We start from the raw sequence: 16,139 nt of genomic DNA on the forward strand, positions 1-16,139 counted from the left end.
GGTGGGTCATTTTTTTCTTGAGAGGGTGCGTGGTCAGAGGTGGTATACTTTATTACGTTGTCGGTTGCACTTACCTCCACAAATGGCTAGTAGGAAGGATATAGAAAATTTGCCATTTTATATTGGGTTTTGAACTCGAGACCTTTGACACACATTAGCATGGGCCCTCGGGTATATTCTTGACCATTGTATGTTGTGGCAACGGTAAATGAAAAGGTGGTTGGTATCCACTACTTAGCTTTATGAAGTGAAACTAAGGTTGTCGCTAACAGTGTTTTTCGTGTTGCAATCCATGTTATATGTTTCATTTTGCCGATTGAGGTGATGAAGTTGAAGACCCTATTTGCGGCCAAAAATGGACTGACTTACACAACCAGATAAATGTAAAATAGAATTTATGATAAGGTTATGGTACAGGAGTTTTTTTATGTGCTTAATTTACCGAAACATAATAGCAGTCGGAATTTCGGAAAATCTGTAGTTGGAAGACCTGAAATAAATCAAGCGTAACCGGACGAGCAAAGCGGTACATTTAATTCAAAGATATGTTTCAGAAAAAAATTTTGTGGCACATTTCCGACTGACGGTTCTTGACACTGCATCAATGGAAGTTAACAGTTGTGTAAAGTCTTTAGTTTTGGGCCTATCTCAGTACAACAGCAACCCCTGTGAGAGTTCACTTTCTCAGTTGCTTCGTCATCTGGAGGTAACTTTGTTTTGTTATTTTTTTTGAAAACGATTAATGTTAACTTAAGTGTTTTTGAAAGAATGTGTTGTGAAATCATTTGTAAATCTTGTTTGATTTTGTTCTGCTTGTCTTGAATGAGGTAACAAGTTAGAAATATACAATAACTTGCAACGTGGGAATTCAGTTAAAACTATGTCCATTTACAAACTGGTATATTCTATATTAACTTGCAACCAAAGGTGGCTAATATGCCAAAATTTTGTTTCAGGTACTTCTGGCCCTTTTAAAGTCAAATGAAATTGATGTGGTATTCAACAACAAAAATCCTTTGGCATGTGAATTCCTGTCCGACTTGGCTAAGTTCATTTGCAATGACAATGTGGAACAACATGTTATGATAAAAGTTTTTCAACTGATGCTTATAATAGGTGCTTTAATTAATGTACAGCATTTTTACAGTGGAGTAAGTTGAATTGTAGCATTGCAAAATAATGCATTACCTTGCAATCATTCATTTGTTTTGGTTATATTTGTGCCTTGACTTGTAACATCACCATGGTTGCAAAATGATATAGTTGATCAAGTTAAAAATCCTGTTTTTTTCAAAAAAAGTTTTTTTAATTATATCTGTTTCATCAAAAAAGATTGTTGGGTTGAGTGACATTATGGGCAGAAATGTGTCTCATAAATTTTTTTAATCCTTAATTTTTATGTAGCACAGGACAGTTACTCATGTGACTTTATGTATCACTCAGTTAACATTATGTCATCATTGTCAACATTTGTGATAAAACATGTTCATGTGGAGCAGTCTTGTACAATGAAACAGGTAAAAGCACTTGACTTTCACAGCTTGGAAAGACATAAGAGTTAATGCTGAAGTTTGATTTTAGTGTCTTGAACTTGTTGAAAAACTAAGCTATGGGCGGCAAGTATCTGAAATAACAGCTAACATAGACAAGTTGGTCATCTATATTTTGGAAAAAGTGTAAGCAACTTATTTGGTATTGCATGTTTAATGTTGCTAATATTAAATGATGCAAAACACTGATTGTAATTTTGTTAATATGTTGTTTGTTGCTTGGAATTTATAACAGTATATTTTAAAATAAAAACTGATTTTTGTTGAATTGAACTTGACAGAAATGATCCTGATTGTGAGCTGTCAAGTTTGTGTCTGGGAATCTTGTGCAACCTTGTTACCAGAAATATTTCTATTCAAGCAAAAGTGAAGGGAATGGTAATTTTCTTCATTTACACTTGCTTAAATTCCTTTCTAATTTGTCTATTTTAGATGGGAGCTGTTGATGTTAAAAATTTAATGAAATATTTGAGACGCGATCTAAAATCCGACAAGATTTGTACTCTAACGCTGATTACATTTTGTTGTTGGGAAGAAAGTCTCACCAAAAAGGTATATCCTAATTGAAGTGATGAAGTGAAGTTTAATTTTTTTCACACTTTGTATTTTAATTGTGTCACCCATGTTAATTTTTCCACTTACATAATCTGTTTGACTTAGAAGATTCTATTTTTAAAACCATAATAGCTCTTAGAAAAAAGTTGAAAACAGCTCTCACTTAGAGATATTTGTTGACTTTTGCCTACTTTTTTTAAGGTTTCTTATTTGTTGTTTTTAGTTTTACTCCTTGAAAAATGTTTCTCAAACACTCAAATTGTTATTCACCTGTCTGTCAAACTGTGATGACAAGATGACACAAAATCGATCAGCTGACCTCTGTGTAGAACTACTTAAATATGAAGAAATTGTTCAACAGTTTATTATGTAGGAATATTAGTAGATACAAACTATAAGTTCAAATCAAATATTTATCAAATCAAAATTATTTTCTGTGAAAAGTAAATAAACAAATCATTTTTCATGCGCAACACTGTTTTTATTGTTGAACATATATTCATTGATAAATTATGCTCTATAAAATTTTTTTTTTTAGTTTTGAAACCGAACAAAACTGTTCTTCAAAACTCCTTATGATGTTAAAAGGTGAAATTCCAGAGGAATCTGCATGTAAGGTAAGTTTGTGTCCACTATTGGCACACTGGCAGTTAAATTATCTGTAGTCCCACCAGTGGCGGATCTAGGGGGGTGTTTGGGTGTCAGAACACCCCCTCAGCATTTTGGCACATTGTTTTGTGGGGTGTGAAAGTGCGATTAATTTCCCGCTACGCAGGAACGAACACTACGGTCAAGTGTTCGTCCTTGCTGTTTCTTTGTTTCTCGCTTATAAAACAATTGTTTGTTGTGCCGTTGGTCAATAACCCGTCAACAATACCGTTTTCGAAAGCGCGGCCTTATAAGGTTATTCATTTCTGCTACAATTTCTATACAGAAGCCGCACTCTTACATAGTTGTAATTGTTTAACAAAATTGCACCAAAATAAATGTAGCTAAACGAGTTTTTTCTATTTCGTCTGTTTTTTTTATATATATTTCGCTTATCTACTGCGAAAACATCGAGCGGAGGGTCGAAACTTTTTTGGGAATTTTCCGCTGTAAACTAAGGTTAATTGTGGTCGAGCATTGCAAAATACGAACGCCAGTGTTGGCGCGAATCGTCAAATAAACGGTGGCTCCCTGGCTTTCGCAATTGCGTAACACTGTGGAACACTCGATGCGAGTTTTTGCGGTAGTGCTTGCGCCGTAGTTTCATTGCCACGACTTTGAAAGAAAGGTTTAAATATACGTGTTATCTAAAAGGAATTAAATGTGGGCTTACGTTATCAAGAAAACATACAAATAAAAACTATGTTGCATGCGGTGGCCTTATATTCCTCTTTGCACATTTGCGAGCGCTAACAGTTGTTTTCAACTTGCGTAATATTGGCAACGTGTTCAACAACTAAACTGGTTTCCACGAAAATTGGACAAAAAATTACAGCATGATAAATGTCCGAAAAAAATTGTAACCGCATCTAACGGCTTCATTAATTAGGTACCGAAACCGAACACCCCCCTCATATTTTTTCTAGATCCGCCACTGAGTCCCACTATAGTGAAGAGTAAATAGTAATTCAATGCAGTAAAATTGTATTTGATTTTTTGTTATTTATTGTAGAAAATTATTTGGGATATATTTTGATTTCCAACAAAGTACTGAGTGTAATCTCTGTGTGATTTAGAAGTTTTGCAGTGGATTTGAGTCAATTCAAAATTGTTTCAGATTTTGCAGTTGTTGGTTGCGTTTTCACAAGTCACTTTCCTTCGCCAAAGCATGTGTGACAAGATCCTAAAAAATCCACCAGCGTTACAAATTTTGTTAAATTGGGCATCTCTTCCTATTTCAAAGCGGAACAGCAAACAACCCTTGCTTGCTATGGATTTGATTCAAGAGCTATGTGAAGTTTGTGCCAAATTTCTAAATCTTTCATATTTTTCAGATGCTTTTTCATTCCTAAATGTTTTTGATAGTTTTAGAGTAAATGTTGGATGTTGGTGTCGTTGCTTTGAAATGTAAAAAAATCTTGTGTAGGAAGTGGTTGATGAACTGATTGATCCAAACAAGATGAGTTGGCATGATGAAGTTGTTTGTACGATTTGTGAACAACTTAAGCTTCCAGCAACTAAAGACAGCTCTTACCTAACAGACTTCTTGATCAATTTAAAAATGTTGAAAATTTTGAAATCATTAAAAATTTTGACTTGTATCCTTCATTTATTGTTTTAACCAAAAATTTTCCAACAAATCTTTCCATCGCTCTTGATTTGTAGTGATGAAAATAATTGACTGATTCACACTGTCTTATAAGCCTGCTAAACTAATAATTGCTGTAACCAAAGTGTCTGATTTACTTTCTATACTATTTTGACTTTCGGCTACACTTTGTAAATCCTTACATCAAATAAATGTACAGGTCTGTGTAATGATGAAGACATGCTTAATTTCATTGGAACGAAATTGAATACTTTGTCGATTACTGAAATCATTGAACATCAATTGGCTGATAATTTGATAGGTTTGGCCAAATCCTCTCAACCAGAATGGAGGTAACCACACATTTTATATTTCACATACCCCTGTTACCCATTTACAATTTCAGTGAAACTGGAGTGGAAGTTGTTTTATGTGCGCTGGATTTTTCATTAAAACTTAAACATCTTGTACCTGAATTGGAAAAACAACTTTATTCAACTTTACAAGTCAGTGTTTGTTTCTAATTATCAATTATGTAAATTAAACGTTTCATGGCATTTAATTGGACTTTCAAAATATTCGTTTCATGGCATTTAATTGGCATTTCAAAATATTCTTTTTCTTTTCACTACATATGTGTGTAGTAAAAAAGTGTAAGTAAATGTTTTTGTCTGAACTTGCTTTAGTGAAGCATGGTGGATAAAACAAAAATCTTGAATAAAATGCCACTGAGAAAATGTTGAAATCAAAAATTGTTTTGAAATTAATTCCTTCAATTTTTAGGATACAAGGATTGTTCCATTTTTGGCAACTGCCATTGCAAGCAGTAGAAGAAATAACATTCAGATAGCTTTAAGATTGCACCAGGAAGCTCTTCCACTTCCAGACTTTCCATCTATCCTGTAAGTTCTCTGTTGTGTGAGATACTTGTTTGTTTGTTTGTAGGTTTTGCTGAAAAATAATTGGCAAAAGTAAATATTTCCATTGAACCAACAAAGTAAGTTTTTATCAGGTGAAAACTAATCTAATATGAAATCGATAATTTGGGTTAATATGAGTCTGTCATCAAAGTACATTTAAATCATTGTTTTTAAAACTTTGCTTTTCTGAAGGCTGTCAGACAGAATTGCTGTCATCAACGACAAGAACAACCACAAAATAGATCCAAATGTCTATGAAACAGCGCATCAAAGGCCTTATTCTGGCAAAGCTCTGCAACAAATATCTCTACTGAACATGAAACCAGCAGAGAAAATAAGTGTGACGTATGTTTGTGTTTTATTTGTGAACATAACAAATATATTATTGTTGTTTTGCTTTTTTATTAAATGCAGGAGCATTTCGTCCACAAATATTTCAGATAGTGGAGAAAATAAAGAAAACATTCAAGAACTGATTGCCAATGTTCAGGGCTTGAAGGTGATAAAACATTCAAGTTTGGCATTACATATTTCCACAGATTTTTTAATTATTTGACCCCATTTCCAACACTTGTTAATTTGTGATGAAATTTACACTTTTTTCCAGGCCAAAACGCCAGAGTTGGGCTCAGTTGGAAAAGCTTCTGAAATAGTGGAAATTTATGAGCATAAGATATCTACTTTGGTTGTAAGTTCTTGATAAAGTTGGCCTGATTGTAATAAGTTGAAGACAAGAGTTTTATCATTGGTGTTAGCCTATTGTTCCAACAACAACAATTACCCAACTGTTTCATACAAAGCTGTTCAGTTAAAGTCGGGACAATTTTTTTAGCCCCAGGCTTACCTTGTTTTGTCTCAATATCTCTTCCTTGACTTGTTTACTAACAAACAGAAAGCTGCATGTTCTTTCTGTAGTTTGGTTTCAACAATCCATGTTTATGCATATGAAGTGCAAGTAGTGACTGAACCTATGTTTTCTGAGTCATTTTTCCAATAATAATTTTTAGACAAAAGAAAACCATCTTCAAGATTTACTGGAAGCAAAAACTTTGGCTCTCACTCAAGCAGATCGTCTCATATCTCAATACAGATGTCAACGAAGTAGATGCGAAGAAGATTCAAGAAAAATGGCTGACATGCTTAAACTATCTGAAACCAGATGCGAAGGTTTGATTTAAACATAGTTGCAAAGGTTATTGAAAAGCACAAATTAATGTTATGGGTTTCCTCGGAAACCTTCTGATTTTCACTATATTAAAAAAACGAATCCATAAAACATGAAAAATTTTTTTTTAAAAATAGATCCAAACACATCAACAGCAGAAACTGTTCCTAACAGATTCGGAATACTTAGTATTTTTCTTCTAATTGAGTCGAATGACATATACGATATTGGACACGTGTTCTGCAACCTAAAACTCATTGTTATAATTATGCGAGTTCATGTCACAGATGTCGAAACCATGGCAAAAGTTTGGTAGAATCAGCAAAAGTTTATGGAACAACGCAAGTTTTATTTTGTTTAGAGATGTTTGATAAATTGCAAGCTGCCGAATGTGACCGGGCTTCTATGGAACGGGAATTACAAACAGTTGAGGAAGACAATCGAAATTTACAAAATGTTGCTGATCAGTACGATCGACTGCAGTCTGCTTATCAGGACAGAACACACAAGTTTGTTTCATTCCTTCGAGTGACGATTTTGACAAAATCCATTCATTAATGTACCTGAAACGTTTATCAAATAAATATCTTTCTGAGAATAAAAAGACTGGCCCATACTGTTGTTAACATTGTCATGTTTGAAAAACGTTTCGGCAAGAACTTATGCCATCATCAGTTTTAAATGACGCGGTTGGTGCATCGTTATAAGGAGCTTATATAATGATGGAGCTACACCAACCGCGTCATTCAAACTCATGATGGCATAAGTTCTCGCCGAAACGTTTTTTAAACGTGACAATGTAATAACAGTATGGGCCAGTCTTTTTATTCACAGAATTATGAGTAAATCCGTGATTTGTGTTCTCAAATATCTTCCAATAATAAAAAAAAATACCCCAAACTGTTTTTGACTACACATCAGATTTTGATACGTTTAATTATGTCACTGTGTTATCAGTTCAAAACATAGTGTGGATTTTATTATTCTTATTGTTTAGAATCGATGTGATGGAACGCAACCTAAAAACTTCACGTCAAGAATATGACACTTTGAAAGAACTCCACGACATGATACAGAAACACAACGAAAAGTTGAAAAAGCAATTTTCACAGTAAGCATTTTATCGACGTCTAACACCATATTTTGCTAATGCGGATTGTTGATTTAAACTTATGTTCTATTACTGATATAAATATACAAATCTATTACACGTGAAAGTATTACAATCATTTGCGCAACTTTTATGACCCACTTTATTTTGCAACATATCGAGCCAATAAAGGATTAGTAAAGTAGTCTAAATGAAATTTTCACATTAATTCCAACAAAAAAAAGGATTTTTCAGCTACATATTTTATATTTTAAGAGCTGTGTTATGTTATTTTATGCACACGCTGCCTTTTTCACGCCACCAGTCAAGCCACATACTGGGTTCTAATCCTGGTGTTGTAAAAACGTAGCCGTGGCCATAATGTGGTGACTGTGACGTGGTGATTTTACAGAGCAACTTCACGTTTGGAAGAATTGGAAGAGGAACGTCTCTCACTGATGAAGAGGATTGCGGACCTTGAGAGCAGCGTTTCCGACCTCACACAGCTGGTGGAGGAACAAGACAAATCTTATCACAAACTCATGCAAGAACAAACCGAACGTGACGCCAACATCAAAAATCTCAAACTTCATCTCGCAAAACGTGACGATGACGTCAAAGAACTTAAGATTAAGGCAAGGACATTTTTCAGTGTATTTTTTGATATTTATTCTTACTGTTCCTTAGCGATGACTATGTATTGTAGCTACATCGTTGCGTATAAACGTGCGAAAGAAATTAGATTTTGATCTTATTTCAGGTTTCTTCACAAGAACATAATAAACAACAAATGGATCATCAGATCAAGGAGCGGAATAATGAAATTAAGAAACTCAACTCCAAAATAGATTCTTTGCTTAAAAAGGTGAACCAAATAATGTCGCTGAAATTCTCTGCTCATTGCGTGTCAATAATTTGGATCTTGTTTCAGTCTATAGCTATTACCACAAAAGTGATATCAGACACTCGTCAATAATTTCTGATCGCACGTGTATTTAAGGTTGACGAGTCGGAAGCCGAAAAGAAACAAATATTCGCCGAACTTGAGGAAAGCAACGAACGACAACAAAATCTTCAACAAAAACTGGACAAGCAGGCACAGACGTTACTCATGATTACTGAGCTGTCCAACAACATTCGTGGCAGTCAATCATAGTATGCTGTCGTAAACACCTATATCAAGCTTAGCCTGGCTTTCTTGTTTAATCGCCTTTTTAATTTGGAAGAGTTCGTCTTCGCATTCCTCTATTTCGTCGCATATCTCAGTTTCGCGTTCTGTTTTCATAATCTGTAAATGGTGTAACAGCGTGAAATACCTGATGTTAAATCTCAAAACCAAACCATTTTTTTTACCTGAGTTTTTTCAAGCTTTTCCCCCCGCGCCATCCGCTCTTTTAACTTTTTTACTTCTTCTTTCTTCTTGAGCAACTTTCGCAGTTTCTTCTCAACAATCTCCTTGCGGCATTCGTCCAAAGATATATCTGTAGCGCTGGAAGGTTTGCTCGCGAAATTTATCTGCGAATCGTACGTTAAATAATAAAATTTACAAGCTGTTTTGTTCCAAATGTTTTTGAGAAATTTTGCGCTCGACAATAAGTTGCTTGTCATTGCACATTGTATGTAACATGTTTCACTTGACAATGTTGGGCGTTTGTGTGCATGAATACATACCGTTGCACGTGTAGCAACTTCTTTTTCCAGCAAGATGACATCAAGTTGCTCAGCAGTGATGTCCGATCTGGAAAACAAGACTGTGTTTTCCATACAAATGGTTTACTGCATATTTCAAGATAATATACCGAACACCGGCGTTTGCATCTTGCAGCAACCAAATTTTCTGTCGCAATGAACTAATTTCCGAGTGATTCTACAAAAGGCATGGTTGGTTTGTTAACATGTCTTAGCGACTGACAGGTGCTTTTTACCCCTTCTGCTTTTGCAATCTCCATTTGATTGCGTAGAATAGATATTGGATCTTCGCTCACTTGTTGTGTTTTTTCCCCAGAACAGTCTTTGGCTGTTCTTTTTTTGGCTCTTCTTTTTGCAGCCTTGTTCATGTTTCGTGTGTTGCACTGCTATACACAAACGTCACAATTTTTCCAAAAAATCGTTTTTAAAGATAGATAGCAAATAAATTAAGAAATGAATTTCAAACTTAACCTGTAAAATTGTACGAGGAACTATTTTGTTGTAATCTATTGTTATTTTAGCCATGTGTTTATTTAAACGCAGTTACAATCCAAACCTTTTCTATTTTATTTTGACAAAAAACAAGACTTCAAAGTCGGAGCTGTCCGACAATAATGGCGATTGTTGACATTCAAATAATGTCAAAAAAGCAAAAATTTCTCCAACAAATAACCATAGACAAAGAAGACGCATTAAAAATCCGAAATACTCGAGTCGAAATATCATGAATATTACTGAAACCGAGTATACTGAAACTTCTACAGACCATATCTAAATGCTAAAAGCAAGCTAACAAAAAAGTGTGGCTGAACAATAATTAACATTTACGGACCCATCTAAAGCTTTTCGCAACTGCAAAGAAGTGGTTTAGTTGGAAGCCGATGTTACCTTTGCAGGCCGTATTTTTTGAATTCTGTAGTGCAATTGGTAAATAAATAGAAAGCGACAAATAAATCAAATAACGCCTACTAGCGCATAAGTGTCGTGAACAAAGGAATATAATAATTTGATTCAACAGGATGGGCTTTTTGGTTTCGCATGGCTGCCTCTGGCTCGTTGGATACGATGGTAAACAACATTTAAAGGACGGCGGCGCAAACAGTTTTTATACCGACGTGTGAATTGTTTAACCGTTAACCTGCCGAAAATAATAGCAATGTGCGTTTGTTTAGCAAGAGTTTGGAAGATTTGTTGTTAATCCTGTTGTCATCTTTATTATAATAAAAAACGTTGTTATTGATGGATTTTTTTCTGTACTTTGGTTAGATATGTTGGTTTAAGTTAAAATGCCCTCACAACCAAAACGTCCTCCGTCCCCATATTCTTCCTCACAATCCCCCAGAAATGTTTCAGAAAAAAAGGCAAAGGTTTGTAATTAATTTTTGTGATTGCCTGTAAAGTTGAACGATAATGTATTTGTGGGAATTTAAGATATCTGTATATTCTATATAGGTTTGGAGGTCGCTGTCGGGAACCGGTAAACAGCACACCGCTAATCAACAAATCGAAAAGTCAAGAGAAATGTGGTTGCAATCTCTTCGACTGGGGACAGGTTGGTATTTGCTTCACATCGCTGTTAAAATCTGCTGCAATTACTTTATTCAGAACGTATGCTGTAAAATTTACAAACCTTGAGTTTTTTCTACAACCATTTTTCAATCGTGGATTTGCAGAATATTCACCAACAACATATAAACTATAAAAAATAAAAAAATATACAGGTTATGAAACAAGTATAGTAAACATTCTCCAGTGGTCAACAATTAAACTCAATGTAAGGTTCATTTCCAGCAACCCTACTTTATTAATAAAGTTTTTAGCTGATCACAAAAAAGGTAGTCACAATTTATTTACATAGTTGAACCACATCAACATTCAAGAGATGAAACATTTAAACGAAAAACAACTGAAGAATATTGGATTTCTTCATTCCGTAGTAATGCGTCAAATAAGACAAGTATTGTAGAAACAATCATTCCATTTTGTGTTTGATAGAGTGTAGTTTTAGTTTATAGCTTTGCTGTTTGGTTTTAGGTTTGTTTGTTTGCAACACATTTTTCAGACAAACAAAGTTGTATATGTATACCCCCAAGAAAAATTTCAATGCGATCCTATTTCAAAAATTATTTTTTATGCGATCTCCAGTAAAAAACTAATTATGGAATTGCCTGAGACACAAAAGCCAATTTGTTTCATTGTCACATTACATGAGAGACTCTGGTATATAAATACAATGGTTACAAGCCAAAAAATAGACACGGATTTATAAACTTGCAGGTCATTGTTTACAATCATTGTGTTCCATTAGCAAAGCAAGTATAGTTTGCAGTGTTTTTTGCATACTGACTGTGCATTACTGATAAATCATAAACAGTATGAACGTGGTGATATGCCTGTCTGCATTATGTGTTTGAATAACCCCACATATATTTTGTTTAAAAGATACAAGAAACAGTCCCGTAAAAGGTGTGCATGGAATCACAGCTACTGGCACTTCTGCAAATTTGGCCCTAACGAGCTCTTCTGAGTATCTAAGGGAACAATTTGGTATCGCTACAAACGCACACCAGCATAAAAGAAGCTCAAGTTTTAGTGGAACTTCGCAACCTAGAACACCACGGTATAAATCACAGGAGGAGATGTATGATGAGATATTACAATTAAAAAAGGTAAAACAAGATTTTATTCAACTAATGTTGACAATTAAATTTTGTTTTGGGTTAATAGACGCGTAAAATCGATAATATTCATGTATTACTTGGTTTTGAATGTTTAGCAAACATTTTTTGATGGAAGTCTCTGCTTTCAACTTGATGCAAACAAAAATAAAGCAATTGTTTACTGGCTTGTTTGTTCGAACCTCTACATTTTTTTCTTAATGAGGAATATATATTAGACAATTACTGCTCAGAAGACTGAATTTGATCTGACAAAATCAAAAATTCGTCGCCTTGAGGAGGAAATCAGCAGAAAAGATAAATGTGTTGATCAGCTTATAGAGCAAATAAGTATAGTAGGTTGAAGATGTTAAAATTGAATCCTTATTTTTTATATAATTGTGGTTTATTGCAGTTGTCTGAAGGAACAAAAAATAAGAAAGGTTTATCTGCTGATAATAAACTTGTCATAAACACCCTCCGCCAACAAAAGAACAAGTTGGAACACAATTTAAAAGAGAAAGATGATGAGTTGCAAACCGCACGGGAAAGAATCAAGAATTTGCGAAGTCGTGCACGACAGGCAAAAACTTCATATGTACAGGAGGTTAGTAAAGTTTCACTTTTCACAAAGTTTGATCAGACCTTTGTCATTTATTAGTAGACCCTTCTTGTAGCTGTAAACGTCTTTTTCAATTTTAAATACATAACTGGATGAAAACAAATGTATGTCCTGTGAAGTAGGAATAATCCCATTCTAAATTGAGAATGGCTCTTGACTAAATTTCGTCTTAACTCTTAGTTGCATTGTGTACTAAATTAAGTATTATATTTTGGACCAAATTTCTTTCTTTCGCTGTCTGTGCAAGTTTCAAATTAACCTAATTAGTTCGTTCTTTTATTTTAAAATGTTTTAATACTAAAGTAGTTGCATTGTATAAAAGGTCATGCAATTGCAAGAAGCTTTGAAGCAGTATGGGGAAACTTCAAGGTACAACTAAAATATACTGATGTAAATTTGATTTGTGTAATTGCTAATTTGTTGTTAGTGAACCAATGGGCATTTGTGCTAAATTGTCCTTTGTTTAAGTAATTATCCTTCAGTGCCATAACTTTCTGCAAAAATTACGCTATAAGTTTACATCCAGAGTGCCAAAAAGTGTTTTATTTGTTAGTATGAACTTACATGAAACCGATGAGATCCCCAACAGTTCACAAAAGGTAAAAACTCTCAGACAATCAGTTGTCAAACTGACGGGAGAAAACAATCGACTTCAAGATGAAAACAGAAGTTTAAAAAGGGATTTGGAGCGCGCTCTTGATGGAAGTGAACATAGCGATGATGAAAATGAAGAAAAAATAAGTGAGTGAAATTAAAATAGATTTCAGTAAGTTTAGTATGATGTAACGTGGGACATTTTAGAATACAGTGCCCTGAGCAGGTCAGAACTGGTAGCTGTGATTAAAAAGACGAAAAACAAGGAATCCTCTAAATCACAAGGTTAAATTTTTGCTAAAAAATTTTTACAGTTTAAGTAAAAAATGTTTATCAGAAGTTGAATTATTTTTGTGATCTTTAGAACAAAAGCAATTGCAACATGAGGAACATCAAAGAGTAAAGAAAGTAATACAAAACCTCAAGGCTGATATTAATCAATTGCGGAATGAAAAAAATCATCAAACGTAATGCTTTTTCTCCAAACTAGCTGCCAGGTTTACTGCAGTTAATTTATCCGCTATTTTTCTCTAAAGGCTTGAAATAGAACGCTTGCTGGATGACAACGAGAAACTTAAAGAAGATAAAATTGACTTGTTGCGACATGCAGAGAAACAACAGCAACAACAACAAGCCAAACGAAATGAAAGTGCAAGGAGGTATTCCTGTTTTTACCCTTTACTTATAATATTTTAAATGTGACCAAACAACAGTCCCATGACTCGGAGCAATTCTACTTATTCCACCGCTACCACAAGAAAACAGGCTAGAATTCGGCAGCAAACTGCAGCACGATCCATTCAAAAACATTGGAGGAAGCACAAACAAGATGTATGTTGCTTAGTTATATGCAGCACTAACTTTAATGCAGTTCTTTTGACAAAAACTTATTCATTTACATCTACATCAAAACCAACATGTGACTTATAGTATAAGCACAGACTGCATTACACACAAATTTGTCATATTAAGTCCACAACTGTTTCAATTTCTAAGTTTATTGAAATTGGCATATGTTTAAATTTCTGTTCGCATTACAGAAAGAAAATGATGATGCGATCAACTTAATTCAGTCATCGTTCCGGGGTCACTCTGCCAGACAAGAAATGCTACTTGAAAACAAAACATTTGGTAGACAAAAGTTATCACTCAGCAAATCACTCAGTCAGTCAACACTTGGAGTAACTGAAGAAGAGTCAAGTGATATAGAAGGTATACATCGCTACTTTCTGTGACAATCTAAAAGTAATGTTTATTGTAGGTCAGTTTAAATGGGGATTTAACAATTTTTTTATGTCTAATTAACAGTCAGAATAATACCTTTTTTAATGCAGAGGAAATTTCATCCTATGATGCAGATTTCACAGAAAATGAAGACATTAACATCATTCAGGCGGCAATGAGGGGCCATACAGCTAGATCTAATCACCTTAAACATTCAAGCAGGTTGTAATGTGTACATTGTTTTTCTTGCATCTGAAGGTTATACTTTAGTGATGTCCAAACAGTTCATATGCTGCATTTTGTGTTAGTACAATTTTTTTTTTACTTTTATTTTTGATGAGTTGGTAAAATGATCAAAACATGACTGATAATGAAACTTTATCTTTTTTTCAGAATGCAGACTTCTGGGAGCACAATAGACTTTGAAAATGAAGCATTTTGAAATGAAAATTTCGTTTTTCCTCCTAATTTTGGAAACTCCAGAGACAATCAGTAATTACTGAAATCGAACGACAATCAACTATTTTGGGTAAAAGAACTGTGGTCCTCTACCAGGTTAGCTTCATAATTGCTGTACCTATTGGTTTACTAAATGGACATTTCTTGAGAAAAAATTAGAAACATTTCTATGAAACCTTTCCCACACAAATAGATTTACTCAAACATCACAACCACATTTGAGTTTCCTACCTTTATCCTGGGACAGTGCTGGGCAGCAATATTAATCAATAAATCAATATATTTTAATCAGGGTGACCTTCAGCATCATTTATCAAAAAAAAATTCTTTTTGTTGATGTTTTTTTTGCTTTGACAATGTGACTTTTAATCATATATCAATGTAATAGTTTTACACATTGCTTCAAGTAAATACCTTTTCTATATAAATCCCAAACAACATAAGGATAGAGTAAATATCAAGTTGGCTGTTTGCATTCCCGACATCAATGTTTCTGTTAAATAAACAAAAATCATGGTGGGGTTCGGTGCAAAATATAAAAATGAGGATCACTGTTACTAGAACCAAGGTGCAAAATGGAAAAAGTTTTTAGTTTTTTTTGTTGTAATAATATGGTAAAATGTGTCAATTGATGATTCTGTTATGTTTACCTTTTTTGTTCCCTACCAAACCTTACCACAGTGTATGTGGTTTTGTAAAACTATGCATTACACTGTGGCAATTTTTTCAATCTGTTGCAAAAAAAAATCAATTAGTAACACATCATGAGGAATTGCTGAGAGAAGCTAATTTTATATGCAGCGTAACATTTTTCTGACAATATATGTTGAAAAAGTTTACAAATATAATACAATAAATTATCACTTGCACATATGTTTTTTGTGATTTGGGTGAAAAATAATTTGAGTTCAATTATGTGCAATGTTGTGTAATTATTTATGTTTAGCATATTTTGTGTAATGTATTCAATCACTCTTTATGCATGTGTAAATATTGCAATGTGTCCACACCTGTCTCAGTATTACTGGGATTGTAGTATTTGTTGTTGTTATTTTTTGTTATGCAGATATGTTATTGTAACTTTGGCATTTTGTTGAAGTTTTGTTTTCTGTAAATATCTGAATCTCTTTGGATGTTGTGATAAACTTATTACCTGATGTAAAAAATGACAAAGTGTGGCTTGTTATTTTGTATCATAATCTTTTTCAGTTTTATTTGTTTGAATTTAGTGCATCAGTGTATAGTGACACATGATGTATTAACAGTTTTACTGTATTTTTCCACGATTGCTCTACCGTTGATTTGTTCACAAAATAAATCACGAAAAAAGTCATCGCTTGTTTCAATGATTTCACACTTAATTGAAGGACTGACATCC

At 33.9% G+C, this 16,139-nt stretch overlaps 2 protein-coding genes across 4 annotated transcripts; both read left to right on the forward strand.

Annotated features, from left to right (window-relative positions):
• The first annotated feature begins 525 nt into the window (after nucleotides 1-525).
• On the forward strand, nucleotides 526-9,171 carry LOC145894479 (protein CIP2A-like). The gene is made up of 22 exons (XM_082983087.1): nucleotides 526-706; nucleotides 957-1,116; nucleotides 1,405-1,517; nucleotides 1,582-1,676; nucleotides 1,832-1,928; nucleotides 1,983-2,102; nucleotides 2,329-2,474; nucleotides 2,644-2,722; nucleotides 3,871-4,050; nucleotides 4,180-4,351; nucleotides 4,562-4,694; nucleotides 4,748-4,847; nucleotides 5,125-5,243; nucleotides 5,454-5,606; nucleotides 5,676-5,760; nucleotides 5,869-5,949; nucleotides 6,269-6,428; nucleotides 6,788-6,935; nucleotides 7,424-7,537; nucleotides 7,929-8,151; nucleotides 8,277-8,381; nucleotides 8,517-9,171. The coding sequence occupies exons 1-22, from the start codon at nucleotides 605-607 to the stop codon at nucleotides 8,670-8,672; spliced, it is 2,841 nt and encodes a 946-aa protein (XP_082839213.1). The 5' UTR covers nucleotides 526-604; the 3' UTR covers nucleotides 8,673-9,171.
• Nucleotides 9,172-10,469: 1,298 nt separating this feature from the next.
• On the forward strand, nucleotides 10,470-16,088 carry LOC145894296 (IQ domain-containing protein E-like). Of its 3 annotated transcripts, none has more exons than XM_082982834.1 (15): nucleotides 10,470-10,572; nucleotides 10,658-10,757; nucleotides 11,064-11,162; nucleotides 11,648-11,874; nucleotides 12,102-12,218; nucleotides 12,278-12,469; nucleotides 12,807-12,853; nucleotides 13,038-13,225; nucleotides 13,286-13,363; nucleotides 13,443-13,545; nucleotides 13,615-13,737; nucleotides 13,792-13,909; nucleotides 14,119-14,290; nucleotides 14,413-14,524; nucleotides 14,696-16,088. In XM_082982834.1, the coding sequence occupies exons 1-15, from the start codon at nucleotides 10,492-10,494 to the stop codon at nucleotides 14,742-14,744; spliced, it is 1,806 nt and encodes a 601-aa protein (XP_082838960.1). In that variant the 5' UTR covers nucleotides 10,470-10,491; the 3' UTR covers nucleotides 14,745-16,088. The 3 variants fall into 3 exon arrangements, with proteins under 3 accessions (XP_082838960.1, XP_082838961.1, XP_082838963.1); XM_082982835.1 differs by having other exon boundaries at nucleotides 11,064-11,141; XM_082982837.1 differs by lacking the exon at nucleotides 11,064-11,162.
• The last annotated feature ends 51 nt before the right edge of the window (nucleotides 16,089-16,139 follow it).

The sequence above is a fragment of the Ascidia mentula genome, chromosome 3, assembly GCF_947561715.1.
Source record: "Ascidia mentula chromosome 3, kaAscMent1.1, whole genome shotgun sequence".
NCBI classification, from domain to species: domain Eukaryota; kingdom Metazoa; phylum Chordata; class Ascidiacea; order Phlebobranchia; family Ascidiidae; genus Ascidia; species Ascidia mentula.